Genomic DNA, 18,146 nt, shown 5'->3' on the forward strand with positions numbered 1-18,146 from the left:
GCTGTTTCCTCTTCTCTGCCTACCACAAACCTTGTTTCTTGCTTCTAATCTTTGTGAGGATGGATACCATGTCCATTCTTGTCCATTGTCCCTTGAGGTTAGAATGACAACAACTATACGAATCTCTGGATCAAAAGTCAACAGATGAAAATCCTTATGCAAGTAGACGCTGGCTCTTCCTTCTCTTGAGTAAGTTCACTCTCATTTAAAAGTTGATGGATTGCTGAACTTTAGAGTTCCAGAATAAAACATATGCAGTTTTATGTCATGTGGTTTTGAAGCAGGTCATAATGTGCAAACACCCTATCCTTAACATATTATTCAGTACTCTAAATTTCATGGTCTAAAATGGTTCAGTAATTTCAGTTTTAAAATTGAAATGCTCAAAACATACCCTACTGCATCTCAGTATGTTCTGGCCTTTTCTGTAAATGATCATTTAGTACAAATGCAGCATCTTGACACATGCCAAGGAAACACAGAAGGAGGGTTTTTGCCTAAAGATGATTTTCAGAGTAGCTGCATATTGTTGCTTTGACATGAGGATAATACAAGCCATCAACGTAGGTACCAGGTGGTACCTAGGACTAGAAGACTACATCTGGGAAGACTCATGGAGAGAGGCTTCCCCGATGTGGCCATGATGACCCAAGGCGCTGGAGGCTGCACACAACTGGTTTCCATTTGTGTCCTCCCACCATTAATCCAGCCTAGATCAGCTGGTTCATGTTTCCAAACTTCTCAGTACAGGAAAAATATCCAAGGTTTAATTTACTGTAATGGCTTGATGGGAAACATATGTTTGATTTAAGACAACATTGCTCTTTTTGAGTAGTGGTTTTGTGCTTAGCTATTAACTTTGTTCTGTGGTTATCTATTTAAGCTGAAGTCTCAGTGTGCCTGCAGGTTCATTTTTAGGTTTTATTCAATATGCCTAGCAAATGGAAAACTACATTTTCTGGGTTGTTTTTGATTATTAAAGTTTGATACTCTCATACAGCTCTTACTGATTTTATATTTGAAGGTACGATTTGCATAAATTATGTTCAGGTTTATCCTTTGTAATTTTAAATTTGGCTTTTTGTGCCAAGTCTCAAGTTCTTTTCTCGAGGACTGGCTTGTGGGGTTGATTCTCTAATTTGTGATCTGGTCCTATTAAATTCCTTGAGTGGGAAAGTCCTTACCCAGCTTGGCTTTGTCCCGTGTCTGGTTCTTCCTGGGACTGACTCTGTACCACCTTCTGCCCTACTTTAATGGGCTTCATTATCCCAAGCAAGACAAGATGGAGCCATGTGGCCGACTCAGGGGTAAGAACTTCAGCAATGGAGTGTGGGAAAAGGAAACACCAACTTGGCTAAGTGACAATTTTTGGCTTGGAGATGTGGCTAGATTTTTTAAGGGTAGAAGTATCTGATATCTTTCCTCTTTGGGGCTTTCAAGGTTTTCAGAAATCTGGCACCCTATCACATATCCCATCTTATTTCCCACGACTTTTTTTAGGGACACTAAGGTCCAATTTCAACTATCACTAAGTTCTAGTGAGCTGTTGTTAGAAATGCCCACATACCACATGGCTACAATCTTGATTTTTATGAAGAGGGTATTATATAAATAATGAATTAATATTAGTAACATGGCAATGAAGCGAGATCATGACTGATAGCTTTATTTCTAGGTAAAATATTGAATTTCTTTAAAAATTTCAGGAAGCATTTAGTTAACTTGAAATAGTAAGTTTATTGAAGCATGAAAACAATTAGAGCAAAATTGTCATTTCAACTTTTTCAAGAAGGTTCTAGTAAGAAAAAAAAGAGGATGCAGGAAAATTGCTTGGTCATCTATTTCTGGATGCAACCTTTGCCTGAAGTTATCCAGAAAAATGGTGAGATTGACATGATTTCTTCATTCATGTTCTTTCGGTTTTTCTCTAAAAGACATTCTTGCTGATCTGGAAATTGCTTATTTTACTTTCACCTCAGACACGTTGCTGACTTGAAATGAGATGACTTTGCTGTCCACCACCTCCTCCACGATGGTCTTAGTCACTCTGGTCTTGTTTGGATCTGAAAATCACAGAATCACAATGTCAGTCTGGAAACGATCACAGAAACCCAGATCAAGAGACATTCAGGTGCATTCTTTAAGTAAGTTCTTTCTGGGTTAAGATTTTGTAAACTATAGTATATACTTTTTATAAGACAAATGAAGCATGCCTTTACTTTTAAATTATAAAATGATCATGAACATTAAAAAATGTTTACTTCTTCCTTGGCCAGAACAGCTTCCAGATCTTGAGTCACCAGATATGGACAAATCCCTAGATCCCATGTTTCTGGATCCTGTATTTCTGGATCCTGAGTTTCTAAAATCAGATCCTCCAAAACCAGAACCACTAGAGGAAAAAAGAATTGTTTTCCTTTGTAGTTTGCAAAGGTGGGAGAAACCCTCCATGCAGGGGGCTCTCCCTGATGAAGGTAAATGTCTTCTGATTTGACTGTGTCTCTGTGACATTATTATTATTATTATTATTATTATTATTATTATTATTTTAAGTTGGGCATGGAGCCCAACACAGGGCTTAAATTCACGATCCTGAGATCAAGAACTGAGCTGAGATCAAGAGTTGGACGCTTAACCAACTGAGCCACCCAGGTGCCCCACTGTGACTTTGTAAACCAAGTCCAGCCCCCAGACCCCTTCTTGGTTTCCTAACATAAGTACACCAAGGAATGCACTGAGTGGGCTCATGACTTTCATTAACCCTCCCACTCCATCGAGCAGGCGGTGGTAGGTCTCAATCTCTATCTCTAGGCGGGCCTTGACGTCCCGCAGTTGCTCATATTCTGCGTTCTAGCATTTGGTCTCGCCCCGGATCTGGCCGATCTGTTCCTCCAGGCTGCTGATCTGCATCTGGATTTCTGACAGCTGAGCCATGTAGCCAGCTTCTGTGTCAGCCAGGGTTCCTTCCAGGGAGATTTTCTAAGAGAAAAAGCAAATCAAATCTCCATGATGAAAAATTCGTTTTTTATAAGGTGCTAAGAGAAGTACACCTTCAAGTTACAACCTATGTTGTTCTATCACTGGTTCCTTAATTTTTGTTGACATGACTGTTTTTCTTTAAGCTAAATCTTCTATGGAAGTACATTATCTTTAACTGGAATGTCTTGGGCTTTCTACAGCCACAAGTGAGTTCTCCTAATGCTGCTTTCATTATGTGCCAAGTGGAACAACTTGGCAAAGAAAGAAAATGGGATCACTTAACTCCCCGTTGGAGATGTTGCAAACCTCTTTGCACTTACCATGGCCATTTGGGACTGGAGCTCAATTTCCAGGGCTTGCAAAGTACATTTCAGTTCTGTTATCTCATTCTTGGCAGAACTGGCTGCCCCCACGTCCATAGAAATTTGTGCTTGCAGTGATGCACTCTAGAGAAAAATAAAATGCCATCACTGCAGGCTAGGAAATGAGAGGAGGTGGCTTGCGTGTGACCGCCGGCTCAGGCACCCAGCAGTGGTAATCTACCTGTTTGTTGAACTGCTCCTCAGCCTTGTGGTGATTTTGCTCAGCCAGCTCTTCATACTGTGCCCTCATGTCGTTCAGTAACTTGGTCAGGTCAAATCCTGGAGCAGCATTCATTTCCACGGTCACATCCCCTCCGGAGCTTCCTTGCATACTCTTCGTTTCCTAGTGTGAAGAGAAAAGGACGACAGTGATAACAACAGAAAAGCAAAGACTTCTTAAAATGTGCATAGCCAACAAAAAATTGAAACTAGGACACTAAAGGCTACCCTCGCTTCCCACTAAATTCAGAAATAATTTGCTCATGACTACTTTTTTCCTTGATCATAGGAGTTGGAAATCCATTTAGATAGAACTTACTTACTTTATTTTTACAGAATGGATGTGGGGGAAAATAGGTAGGCCAGAGTCATTTAATAATGTGGAACATGTTCCTACCTCCTCGTGGTTCTTCTTCTGGTAGGCCAGCTCCTCGGTGAGGCTCTCAATCTGCATCTCCAGGTCAGAGCATGTCATGGTTAGGTCATCCAGAACTTTCTGCAGTCCATTGATGTCGGCTTCCACGGCCTGCCGGAGATACAGCTCATTCTCATACCTGGAAAGGACAGCAGGAGGGCAGGATAGAGCATTTCAGAGTCCATCCATTCTTCCATATTCAAGAAAAAGATTTTTCATCTGAGCTGTTTGTTTGCTTACTTACTTATTTTTGTAATCGCTACACCTAACGCTGGGCTTGAACTCACGATCCCAACAGAGATCAAGAGCTCCATGCCTCTCTGAGCCAGCCAGGCACCCCCTTCTGAACTATTTGATAAGCGAAAGCTACTGAGTTTTCTCTTAGGGATTTTTCCCCTGGAAAGAAAATTATGAACTGAATATTAATTCTGTTGACAGCTAATTTTTTTAGAACAAACATTTCATCCTTAATTTGCCTCTTTTTTTTTTTTTGTTTGTTTCCTTATTGGAGTGGAGTGATGGTTTTTAAAATCTACTCTTGGAATGTTTGTAAATTTAGGTCTTGATCCCCTAAAAGACAGTTCTTTAAATTTAGACTAAATGAAACAGATTGCATTTTATTTTTCCCACAACATTTGTTTGCAAATCTTCTCTTTTCTTACTTCAGTCTGAAGTCATCAGCAGCCAATCTGGCATTGTCGATCTGCAAAACGATCCCAGCATTTTCAATAGTGGCAGTGATGATCTAGAAAAGGCAATAATAGTAAATACATCATGGATGCTTTTTACTTGTGTCTGCATGCCCACCTGTGAGGGTAGATAGATGTCCTTCGAGTTGGCTTTTAAAGGTAAATTGCTTTGAAAACTTGCTCAGTAATGACATCTTTATTGATAATCTGGTGTAGTTGGACTACATCTTTCTGCAAAAAGGTAACAGTTTGCACATTTACTGGAATAGGCATGGAACATTGTTTTATAGAGCACAGCCCTCTGCTTATTTCTGTTGCTTTGGAGAATCAGTTATTCTATAAGTTCTTTCAGAAAATAGTACAAAAAATGAATTTTACTTCTAAAAAGTCCTTAAAAAAATACTTCCCATACAGCAGTGGCTAAACATTTCAGATTCTGCCACATGCTCATATAATATTTGCACCAGATTTTCTAGGAAGAAAAACAGTTGTAAAGATGATTTAAATCTAGCAAGACACTAAAATATGTCAACCTGCTAGAATTAATCATGAAAATATCAGATTAAGCTAGTGTTGACTCATTGCCACCATTCTTATACGTACATGTTAATTAGCTGCCTCGCACATTATATAAATTTTGCTCTTATGTAGAAATACTCAAATTTGAGATGCAAACAGATAATTAGTGTGGTTGGATGTCATATACAATACTGTCATAGTTAAAACACACCAAGTCCCATTTTACATGTACAACAAGCAAATATGTCTCTAAATAATTCGTTGACTTGAAATCTTCATTACGGTATAAGATCTGAATAAGAGCAAAAGGTACAGAAATAATAGAAACTCACTAGTGGATAGTGTCTCACCTGGTTCCGGAGATCTTCAATTATTGGATAGTATTTGCTATAATCTTTTCCAGATCCACCATCTCCAGACCCAGGCCCAAATTTCTCATAGCACTCCCTGATTTTATTCTCCAGATCAGTGTTGGCCTCCTCCAGGGCTCTGACCTTGTCTAGGTAACTAGCCAGGCGGTCATTGAGGTTCTGCATGGTTTGCTTTTCACCTCCAGGGAAAAGCCCCCCATCGCCAGCACCACCTCCCATCCCACCCCCCCATCCCACCACCCCCATAGCTGTAGAAGCCTCCAGTAGCACCAACACCAATTCCAGAGCCCCCACCAAAGCCAGAACCCCCACCAAAGCCAGAACTTCCACCAAAGCCAGCCCCAGAGCCTGGAGTTCCTCCCAAACCACCTCCTACTGAGCAGCTACCAAAACCTCCTCCAAAGCTGCCTCCAAAGCCACTGCTGGATCCCCCACTCAGGCCACAGCTGCCGGTTCCTCCTCGGAAGCCCTGGGTAGAGCCACCCCCCAGACCGCATCTGCTTCCACTGCTGAAGCTGCTTCCACCAGCAGACACCCCGATCAAGCCACTGCTTCCAGCGCTGGAAGAGGAGACACAAGACGAGCAAGACATGGTGCTCCGGCAAATGTTTAGCTTGTCCAGGTGAAGAGGAGAGGTACCAGTGAAGCATGGATTTGCAAGCTGCCTTTTTGGCCCTTATATACACACTTTCAGGGTGTTCCTTTTCTGTGTCACTTCTTAATCCCTCTTATAGTTTTGCTAATCTGCAAATGGGTAATTTCTTTTTCGTGAACCCACTCTACTGGCTCTTTTCCTGAAGCTAGGTCAGAGCCTCAGGGCATTTACTATCTCCAGAAAAAATAAGGTGGAGCAAAGCAAAAACGTTTTTTTTTTCCAGAATTACAGTTTTAATCTTTCAGAGGTTTCGATGACTTACAATTCTTTCCTGAAAGAGTAATTCTATTGATTTTGCTTCATGATTTCCCAATTGAAGAACACATCCCCAGATTAGCAAATGCAATTAAAATACTTAATATGATGAGAATGGAAATTTCCCATCAAACTCATAACTTTTGTTCATATTGCCCTCTTAAAGTTGAAGTTAGCTTTAGCGTCAGCATTAGTTTTAGATTTACTTAATTGTCCTTCTCTGTGATTATTTCAATCAGCGTATTTCTAGGGGTACGTTTGTGTTGAAGTTTTCTTTGTATTCTGAGATCAGGTTAGGTATTTTCACTGTTAGGGAGAAAAAATTAAATATAATAGTCTTCCCTGTGTGTACTATTAGATCTCAGCAACATGTTTGAGCAGAGAATGTCTGGGAAAGATTGGAAACATTTTTAGATGGGGGTTAATTGTCACTGGTGTGATGGTACAAACATGCTTTTCATTCTGACTAAATTCGAGCCTGAGATGGTGATACCAACTTCCGTTTTTGGAGTCAAATCTTAAGAAACTAAGATGATGCTGATTTCATCTTTGTTTTAAAAGATATCTGGAGAAGGGGATCTGAATCCACTTCTGCTAACCAATGTTATGCCTGGAGTCATTGGGCAGATACTAAAATGTGGAGTTCCCCCCAGTCTACCTTCTGCTCATGTTTTCTCTGTTTTTGTTGAAAAGATATTTAGAAAAGATATGTATCCACTTCTGATAACTAATGTTATGATTGGGATCATTTTATAGATACCAAAATCTAGAATCCTCCCCAGTTCACCTTCTGCTTCCTGTTTTTCTGTCCCTTCGTACTTTAGATTATTTCTGTTTGCCTCTGCTGAGAGTTTCTCTGGTTTAAAAGTTTTGTTTTGTTTTTTGTTAAGACAACTCCTGTATGACTCCCCTTACCTGAAGTACCTAGCGTAGTCAATTTCAGAGACAGCAAACAGAATGGTAGTTGCCAGTGGCTGGGTGGAGGGGAAATGGGGAGTTGTTTAATGGATATAGAGTTTCAGTTTTGTGAGATGAAAAGAGTTTCTGGAGGTAGGTTGCACAACAATATGGATGTACTTAACACTACTGAACAGACACAAATGTGAAGATGGTAAATTTTATGTTATGTTCGCTTTACCCCAATTTTTAAAAAGTGTCTTTTTTTTTAAAAAAAGTGTAGATGTTTCTAAAATCTTTCTTGGCCTCAGCTTTATGCTCAAGTAGCTGACTTTTGCTTATTTAAAACCGTTTTTATCTTGGCAGTCTCTGTTAAACCATGTGTGTGCTTTAATCTTTATCATTGATCTTCTGTTACCCAGCCTTCTACCTTCTGTTAATTTCTCCCTGGACTGTCTTTGATTGGGACACACTATTAAATAGGTGATAATTCCCTTTGCTGTGTAGCTCTTCAGGATTTAGCTTTCCCGTTTGCCTGCCCTGTTTTCACAATAGTGGTGTGTTACTATTCTTCTATGGAGGGTGCCATCTCTTCAAGGTGGACGAGGTGCTTCATACACTTTTTTTTCTTTTTTAACATTTTATTTATTTATTTGACCAGCAAGAGAGGGAACATAAGCAGGGGGAGTGGGAGAGGGAGAAGCAGGCTTCCGGCTGAGCAGGGAGCCCGATGCGGGGCTCGATTCCGGGAGCCTGGGATCATGACCTGAGCCGAAGGCAGACGCTTAACGACTGAGCCACCCAGGCGCCCCGAACACTTTAAATTGCTAAGCTGGGAGTGATTCTCATCACACCCTGTTAAGGTGGGTAAAAAATGCACCAGCAGTTGAGGTATGTTGGTCATCTTGCCTCACCCCTCCCCAGAGCTAGGAAACCAGGGAAGCCCAAGCACCATACCAAGATAATGGTATGGTAGCAAATGTTGGAGATGAGAAACAATCACTGGGCTTTTCTTCCCTTTTAAACATATGAAATGTAATCTTTCCACGTTCATAAAGGCTGGCATTTGGCTAAAAGAAGGTTTAAAGAAAGGGACAATAGCTAAATGAAAGAAATCTAATGAAACGGAGACATTTCAGAGCCTCGGTCGAAGGAGCCTTATGTGGAAAGAATGAGAAAAAAACAACACTCAGCAGGATATTTGGCCTCCGAATTTTGCTTGGGACTTGTGTTTTTAGTGGTCATGTGAGTTGTATCTTTTTCATTTTGGCAGCTTTACTCACCTTCTCTTTGGTGATATCTGGATGTTTGGGGGTCCACTGAAGAAGCTTGTGATGACTGAGGTATTCCATTTTGTGTCCTTTTTTTTTTTTTTTTTAGCTTTCTTCATATAATTTTTAATGCTGGCATCTATTTCTTTATTGTTTTTAAAATTGAGATTCAAAATTAAGTTCTAAGATGCTCTGATTCTAAGTTCTCTGATACTCTATTTAGAGAAGACTGCTGGGAAGGGCATTTTATAAATAAAATGACCATTACTACCTCAAATTCCTTGCTTAATGAGGCAGTGTATAAATAAGTGTAGACATAAACCCACAGGACTTCTTCTATTCATTAGTATTCCCTTACATGCATTTTAAATACGTTCTTTCTATGGATCTATGTGCATTTCCTTTTTTTTTTTTTTTTTTTTGGGTACCAAATTACTTTATTTGAAGAATGGTACAAATGAAAGAAGTTAAGTAGATGTTTTGGTACAACTTATAGAAAAGGTAAAGGTAACCCCAACATGCATGCACTGCCTCGGTGACCAGGGAAGTCACCCTTGTGGCTATGGGAAGACAGCCTAAGGCTTAGCTTTCACTATCACTGTTTCCCAAGGTGTGCTTGTCAAAGAGATACTCTGCCATGCCAGATTCGGGAGCCCCCATCTTGCACAGGTTGGTTACGTGGTCACCCAATTCTTTGATGGATTTCACCTGCTCATTCAGGTAATGAGTCTCAATGAAGTCACACAAATGGGGGTCACTTTTATCAGTGGCCAGTTTGTGCAGTTCCAGTAGTGACTGATTCACGCTCTTTTCCAAATGTAATGCACACTCCATTGCATTCAGCCCGTTCTCCCAATCATCACGGTCTGGTTTCTTGATATCCTGAAGGAAGATTCGGCCACCTCGTTGGTTCTGCAGCTTCATCAGTTTCTCAGCATGTTCCCTCTCCTCATGAGATTGGTGAAGAAAATATTTGGCAAAGTTCTTCAAAGCCACATCATCGCGGTCAAAGTAGTAAGACATGGACAGGTAGACGTAGGAGGCGTAGAGCTCCAGGTTGATCTGGCGGTTGATGGCGGCCTCAGAGTCCTGGTGGTAGTTCTGGCGCACCTGCGAGGGGGACGCGGTCGTCATGGCGGCGGCTGAGAAAAGGCGGCGGCGAGCGGCGGCGGGGGCCTGGGAGCGGTCCGAGGGCGCGACGAAGAGATGGCGGAGGGCTGGCTCTGAACGGCCGGCCCGGGTGGGGGACGAGCGCCGGGTTCCGTCCAAGCACTGTTGAAGCAGGAAACCGCGGCGACTCTCGGCGGAGACTGTGGCCTATGTGCATTTCCTTTTAAATGGGTAAACCTATCAAACAGACTCATCTTAATTCTATGATTTGCAAACTCTACAACATTGGTGTTTAGCGGATTGAAGGGTTTTAATCGCATACATAAATACAATTCTGTTTTTGCCTCAAGTGTTAGAATTCTTTAGTAAACACTGGTCCCCATTGTTTTAAGACATCCTCCAAATTTAATACTCATTCTCTTTATTTGAAATAATGACTTGCCAAAGCTCACAGATTAATTCTTGCCATTTCTTTCATTTGTAAAATGAAAGCTTCAAGAATCTGGTGAGTTTCCAGGGCAACATAATGTTCGGAGATGTCAGCTTCAGTACCGGGCATCCAGGAGTTGTTCAATATAATATCCTTTAAAAGGAACAGAGTGAACCCCCAATGTCCGGGCTCCCCCTTCTCCACCAGCTTGATTGGTGACACCATGTTACCACGATTTGATCTGGGGAGAAAATGACTCAGTTCAGTACTTGCTGAGAGTGAATGCTCTAGAATCTCTTCAAAAAGCTCAATTTTCTAGTTTTCCTGAAGATCATTTAGTCAGTAGATGGAGAGTTAAAAGAATGGGCAATTGACTCTGTAGGGGCTGAGGGACTTCTGTCCTCCAGGGTCCAGAGCCAATACAGATTGAAATAAGGCAGAGTTTATTGATTATTTTTGCTCGAAAGGTCCTTTGGACCTTTCTTCATGTCAGAGAGACAATATCTTTCTATTCAGAGAACCCACAGACATATATAACCCAGACTGTAACATAAGCAGCAAGGCCTAGTCTCCCGTGTCTCTCGCCGCAGTGAAGTCAACCTGCTGGGCATTCTCTCTGTCTCTGTCCTCGGTGTACTTTGGCCTTCTGATCTCTGGAAGGCTGCACACCTCCAGTTAAGGAATCCCAGTGGTAAAATAATTGTTTCATAGCAAAGCAGTGGATGATATTTGATCTCATGGGCTCAGGAGAAATCTTCACCTGTTCATGTCCCCTGACCTCTTTCTTTCCACCAGGATTGTAGCAAAATTTTATAAGAATTGTTCTCAAATTCTAGTTCTTTGGCTGTCTCTAGATGAGGCCCCAGGTTCCCCCATCTGCAAAACTGTTCTACTGGACTATATAATTTTCAAGTTACCTTCAAACGCTAATATTTAGCAATTTGGTTTAGTCAATTACTTCTTGGTCAGATTTAGGAAATGTTTTATATTACAAATGAGGAGGGATTTTTGTTGCTAATGTGTAGGCTGCAAAAGTTCAGCACTTGTACTTGAGAAGTGGCTCGAGAGTACTGCTTATTTGGTAGAAATTGTGCCAAATTAGAGGATAGAATAGACTTAATTCATCCGAATTGGAGGCCCTCCTCAACTGGCCCCTGAGGGAAGGCCTGATAAAGGGCAGCTGACTGAGGAAGAGAATGCTAAGGAGGAATTCTTCCGAGGCACTGTGCTCCAATCTACCGACTGATTCTAGTTGGCTTCTCTCTTTCCTACACAAAACTAGGGAAGAGAGAAGCCTAACTAGAGTTTGGTCAAGACAAAGTGGAGGATAGGAAATGGGCTACTGTGAGCTCTTGGTCAAAATAGACCAACCTCTTTGTGAGCCTGGTTAAAGCAGAGAGAGAAGGATTCAAAATACAGAAGATTGGAAATGAGATAGGAAACACAACTGTAGTACAGAAAAGATTAAAATAATTAGAAGAGAATACCATATACTAATCAATGGCAACACACTTGGAGACCTTTTTAGGTACTTAGCCAAATTATTACTCCTCTGTGAGTGATCTCAGTGCCCGCGAGACCAGTCCCGTCAAGGCTCATTCCAGGGACAGGGACTGGGGCAGGCTCGGGCAGACAGCCTATCTGCACTGGCCCTGAGGCATCCTGGGGGAAAAGGGGCACAGGGCTCACCCCAGCAAAGCAGGGCTGTCTGGAAACCGGGGTGGAGCTGTGGCCTGGCATGAGAAAGGCTCATGGGATAAGGCAAGTCTGAGTAGATAGCTCACAGTTTTGAGCCAGGCTTGGGAGGGTTGGCTGTGGTGTTAGGGCCCAGGTGGCCACAGGGTTACTGGAGCAGGGAGGGAACCCACACAGTGGGTTTGCAGGAACACAGGTTATGAAGCCAGATCTTTCCAGGGAGGGGAAAAAGGTGGAATTTTGCTCTGATGTGGGACCTATATTGAATGAGGAGTATGTCCCAGAAAATAATTGTTCTTCTCTGGTGTCTGTACCCTGGAGGAAGACAGAGAAACTGGGTGCCCAGGGAACCTTGGTTGAAGGATGCTAAGTAAGCCTGTGTTCCTTCCAAAGTAAGTCCAGGCTATAGAGAGACACACATATTTCTAAAAAGGGCTAATGGATGATGTTTATGTACTAGCTAGTGACTTACTCACTTTAGGTGACTGTTTCTAGAAGCACTTTGACATGATTAGTCCTAGAGCCAAGGACCTAGACTATGCCCTATTTTCTTCTCTCTGTGTATCCAAAAATTTTTTTAAGATTTTATTTATTTGTTTGACAGAGAGAGAGAGAGCACACAAGCAGGGGGAGCAGCAGAGGGAGAGGGAAAAGAGGGCTCCCCGCTGAGCAGGGAGCCCGATGCAGGGCTCGATCCCAGGACCCTGAGATCATGACCTGAGCCGAAGGCAGATGCTCCACCGACTGAGCCACCCAGGTGCTCCTGTGTTTCCAAATTTTACTACCTTTCAAGGCCTGCCTCTTCTTGAACACTTTTCTTGCCCCCCTTACCAACTCCTAATTTACCAGCTTCCCCATCTCCCCACATGCTTCTTCCTTCTTTTGTTCTAATAGTTTCTACCACTTACTTACCACTTAGCTATTCTTTTATTTTTCCTTAAAATTAAAAAAAGGAGGGGCGCCTGGGTGGTTCAGTTGGTTAAATATCTGACTCTTGATTTTGGCTCAGGTCATGATCTCAAGGTCATGAGATCGAGTCCCGCATCGGGCTCTGTGCTTGGGGTGGAGCCTGCTTAAGATGCTCTCTCTTCCTCTGCCCCTCTGCCCACCATCCCTCTTGGCTTGCATGATCTCTCTAAAAAGAGTAATTAAATAAAATAAAAAAGGAGCATATTCATTGCAAAAACACTTAAACATACAGTTTTTCTTTCAAGATTTTAAAATTGTACAAGTAATACTTTTTTTTCAGAAAAATTGGAAAATGCATATAAACATGTAGCAGAAAATAAGGATCACTCACATTTTCACTACCCACAGACAGCCACTGTTCACATTTTGATGTACATTCTTTCAGATTTTTAATAAGCATGTATGTAATTTGTGAATAATTATTTTCTTACAAAAGTAGATGATACTGTATTTATTGTCTTGAAACTCTATTTTTCATTTTTCTTAAGAGATGACTGACATCTTTTCAGGCCAGCACACCAACTCAAACATTCTTTTTTTTTTAAAATTTTTTATTGTTATGTTAATCACCATATATTACATAATTTGTTTTGGTGTAGTGTTCCATGATTCATTGTTTGTTCATAACACCCAGTGCTCCATGCAGAACGTGCCCTCCTCAATACCCATCACCAGGCCAACCCATCCCCCCACCCTCCTCCCCTCCAGAAACCTCAGTTTGTTTTTCAGAGTCCATCATCTCTCCTGGTTCGTCTCCCCCTCCGACTTACTCCCCTTCATTCTTCCCCTCCTGCTATCTTCTTCTTTTTCTTTTTTCTTAACATATGTTGCGTTATTTGTTTCAGAAGTACAGATCTGTGATTCAACAGTCTTACACAATTCACAGCGCTCACCGTAGCACATATCTTCCCCAATGTCTATCACCCAGCCACCCCATCCCTCCCACCCCCGACCACTCCAGCAACCCTCAGTTTGTTCCTGAGATTAAGAATTCCTCATATCAGTGAGGTCATGTGATACATGTCTTTCTCTGATTGACTTATTTCACTCAGCATAACACCATCCAGTTCCATCCACGTCGTTGCAAATGGCAAGATCTCATTCCTTTTGATGGCTGCATAATATTCCATTGTGTATATATACCACCTCTTCTTTATCCATTCATCTGTCGATGGACATCTTGGCTCTTGCCACAGTTTGGCTATTGTGGACATTGCTGCTATAAACATCTGGGTGCACGTACCCCTTCGGGTCCCTACATTTGTATCTTTGGGGTAAATACCCAGTAGTGCAATTGCTGGATCGAATGGTAGCTCTAATTTCAACTGTTTGAGGAACCTCCATACTACTTTCCAGAGGGGTTGCACCAGCTTGCATTCCCACCAACAGTGTAGGAGTGTTCCCCTTTCTCCACAACCCCGCCAACATCTGTCGTTCCCTGGCTTGTTAATTTTAGCCATTCTGACTGGTGTGAGGTGGTATCTCATTGAGGTTTTGATTTGGATTTCCCCGATGCTGAGCGATGTTGAGCACTTTTTCATGTGCCTGTTGGCCATTTGGATGTCTTCTTTGGAAAAATGTCTGTTCATGTCTTCTGCCCATTTCTTGATTGGATTATTTGTTCTTCGGGTGTTGAGTTTGATAAGTTCCTTATAGATTTTGGATACTAGCCCTTTATCTGATATGTCATTTGCAAATATTTTCTCCCATTCTGTCGGTTGTCTTTTGGTTTTGTGGACTGTTTCTTTTGCTGTGCAAAAGCTTTTTATCTTGATGAAATCCCAATAGTTCATTTTTGCCCTGGCTTCCCATGCCTTTGGTGATGTTTCTAGGAAGAAGTTGCTGCGGCTGAGGTCGAAGAGGTTGCTACCTGTGTTCTCCTTTAGGATTTGGATGGACTCCTGTCTCACGTTTAGGTCTTTCAACCATTTGGAGTCTATTTTTGTGTGTGGTGTAAGGAAATGGTCCAGTTTCATTCTTCTGCATGTGGCTGTCCAATTTTCCCAACACCATTTGTTGAAGAGACTGTCTTTTTTCCACTGGACATTCTTTCTTGCTTTGTCAAAGATAAGTTGACCATAGCAACTCGAACATTCTTATTGGCTGCATGACACTCCTTCAATGGACCTTGATGTGTGTTTGGTAACAGTCTATTGATTCTTTGTTGTGGGATATTTTATTATATCTGGTTTTTCAGTATGATAAGACACTGCTAGAAGGATGGGCATATAATAAATAACTGTCCTCGGAATGGAACTGCAGGTTCTAAGAACATACTCTTTTCTGAAGGGCTTTTGATACCTGTTGCTGAATTGTTGCTAATTTCCACTCCATCTAGCAGTGCCTTTTCCCTACACCCTTGCTAAAATGGGTATTATCATTAAACAAAACAGACCTGTTTTGATGTCTTTCTTTGAATACGAGAGATGTTGGGCACGGGGCACTTTGTAATGTTTGTGGGCCATTCATAGTTTATGAATTGCTTATGTGTATCGTGTATCCATTTCTTAGTACGAAGGTTATCTTTTATTTATGGATCTGTTCATGAATTTATATACTGGGGACATCAATCATATATGTCATATATGACAAGGACAGTGAAAACCCCTGGTACCTTGTGGCATTGCTGAAAATTTGGACATAAAGTGATTGGCTGTTGGTGCCCCTTCTGCAGCCAGCCTCCAAGAAGGTGGGCTAAAGTTCTTATCTTCTTGGGTGAGATGGGGAGATGTGGCAGGTAGACAGGGAGGATTGGGGGCAGTGTTTAGGAAAGAGGAGTTTGGGGAATAGGAGGCTGAGGATGAGTCAGGCCAGTTAAACAGGCTGTGGATTCCTGGAACTACTGCTTTCTTGGCAGTTAGCTGGTCCCAGAATCCTCTTAATTTTGGACAGAGAAGACAGCTGCCAGCAGGTGGCGCCAAACTGCAGCTAGGACAAGCTTGAAATCGTGTTGTCCAAATCTGGAGCCCCTTGGCTGGCTGCTGCAGAGTCCCCTGGGGGTTGGAATGGATTTTGTCCACGTTTTATTAAGGTTTAAAATGTTTTTTTTTTTTTAATTTTGTGCTTCTCACTGTATATATATATATTTTTGATACAGATCTCTCTTTCCCTTCATGCTTTTGTAAAAGCGAAATCCTCTTTGGATTTCTTTCTGTTAGCAAAATCAGGTACAGATATATGTCTTTTGTGGCGCCTGGGTGGCTCAGTCATTAAATGTCTGCCTTCGGCTCAGGTCATGATCCCAGGGTCCTGGGATCGAGCCCCGCATCGGGTTCCCTGCTCGGCGGGAAGCCTGCTTCTCCCTCCCCAACTCCCCCTGCTTGTGTTCCCTCTCTTGCTGTGTCTCTCTCTGTCAAATAAATAAAATCTTTAAAAACAAAACAAGAAAACTCCCCCAAAACCAAATATATGTCTTTCATAAAAGTGAAGTTGTATAACCGTAAATTTTTGAAAAGTGAGGAATACTTGTATTCACTTATGATTCTATTATTTATTATTCAATTTATTATTATATTCATTTACCAATTATTCTATTTATTCTATTATTTTCTTTTTATAATTCTATAACTTATCATCCTATAATTATCTTATTATTCTCTTCTGTCATTTATTCTATCATTCTTTTATTATCTTGTTAGTTTATATTTTACATACCAGTAATAAGTCAACTTTCATCAGTTATTATTTGAACATCTTGCAAAAACCACTCTGCTAGATCTTGGGCATCAAACTGACAAGTCACAGTCGCTGATCTTAGAGAACTTGTGTATAATTTTTGTTGTATTTTATATGATCATAGCAAATCTTCTCTTGTGTAATTTTCACAGTGTTACGAAAGTGTCAGAAAAATAATTTACGTTTTTTTCTTCCTACTGAGAAACAATAGAGATTATATGCTGTCCCAGTGGTTGACCTAGGTGTAGACTCTTGGTTACTGCTGGCTGATTTATCATCTTCCCTTGTTTACAGATGGTTGCCCTAGTTAGAAACCCCGTTTCCATGTAGCGTGGTCCTAGAAGCTCACACCACCTTCTGTCACAGACTTAGAGCCGTATCCTGCTACCCAGTGACAGAAATGATTCTCTCCTAGTTTTGCTGCTGAAGTTCTGTGCAGCAGCCCCGCCTGCGAAAACCAAGATCCCATTGGTCCTCTGCGTCCAAAGACCTGTGCTACTTCCATAAGGTCCAATCGCCCAAATTCCTTTTCATCACCAACTGTTCGGACCTATGTAGGAGATGCTGGAAAGGAGAACATCCATGTTCCGGCTGTTGGGCCTTCAAGTTGTCCTAGAGTGCTAATGTCGTAAGTAGGGGTCTCTGTTCTATATTGAATCCAACAAACTTTTATCGAGCCCTTATTCTTTGACTGATATTGGCTGAGAAACAGGGATATGTTTTGATTGAGCTACAGAATTTCAGCTCAGCTACATGTGGTTAAAATTGGCTATGGTGGAATTTATAACTATTTATGACCTTATTTCTGTAGGAAAATGTATTCAAGTTCCAAATGGTCAGCATGGGGACGCCTGGGTGGCTCAGTCGGTTAAGCATCTGCCTTCGGCTCAAGTCATGATCCCAGGGTCCTGGGATTGAGCCCCACATTGGGCTCCTTGCTCAGTGGGGAGTCTGCTTCTCCCTCTGCCACTTCCCTTGCTTGTGTTCTCTCTCTCGCAAATAAATAAATAAAATCTTAAAAAAAAAAAACAAATGGTCAGCATGGCGTGCTGCCAAAAGAATCCTGGAGCCACATTTTTTTTTGTACTTCTAGCACCCCAGTTACTATCTGGCTGTTTATCAGCTGTGAGATGTTGAGAAAATTACTTAACATCTTTGCACACTGGTTTTCCCAGGTATAAAATGAAGACATCGGTTTCTACTTCATAAGTTACCATGAAGATTGAACAAGGTATAGTTGTAAAGAACCAGGAGTAATTCTTGGCATATGGCAAGTATGAAATGTGTTAGTTAGTCAAATAGAAAAATGTGTTAAGAAACCTCTTGGAACACAACCCCCTTTTGAACTGAAGACTGCTTTTTTTTTGCTTTTAATGACAAATTAATGTAATCAATAACCATTATGTCTTTGCTCATTTAAGAAAAGTTCTGGGATTTTAATCCCTAGGACCAGTTACCTAAAAAATAGAAAGCAAGATTTTGAATTATGTTGCAATGCATTAGTTTTTATTTTAAAAATCCCACGAAACTATCACCTATAAGAAAGGTTGAGGAGTATAGGTTTCTTGCTTGACTCATCCATTCTTTAATTAATGGATAATATTTGCAGTAATCTCTGGCTGGACCAACTCTGTA

The 18,146-nt window shown here is 41.3% G+C and overlaps 1 protein-coding gene and 1 pseudogene across 1 annotated transcript; both read right to left on the minus strand.

Annotated features, from left to right (window-relative positions):
- Nucleotides 1–1,858: 1,858 nt before the first annotated feature.
- On the minus strand, nt 1,859–6,146 carry KRT24 (keratin 24). Its single transcript, XM_025859269.2, is given in 9 exon segments — nt 1,859–2,063; nt 2,262–2,392; nt 2,762–2,979; nt 3,300–3,425; nt 3,523–3,684; nt 3,958–4,114; nt 4,638–4,720; nt 5,534–5,782; nt 5,784–6,146. Coding segments are annotated over 9 exon segments (1,593 nt in total). The 3' UTR covers nt 1,859–1,959.
- A 2,944-nt stretch (nt 6,147–9,090) lies between these two features.
- On the minus strand, nt 9,091–9,900 carry LOC112813984 (ferritin heavy chain pseudogene; annotated as a pseudogene).
- Between the last annotated feature and the right edge of the window lie 8,246 nt (nt 9,901–18,146).

The sequence above is a fragment of the Callorhinus ursinus genome, unplaced genomic scaffold (assembly GCF_003265705.2).
Source record: "Callorhinus ursinus isolate GAN/ISIS: 27379988/994484 unplaced genomic scaffold, GSC_fseal_2.0 scaffold52, whole genome shotgun sequence".
NCBI classification, from domain to species: Eukaryota; Metazoa; Chordata; class Mammalia; order Carnivora; family Otariidae; genus Callorhinus; species Callorhinus ursinus.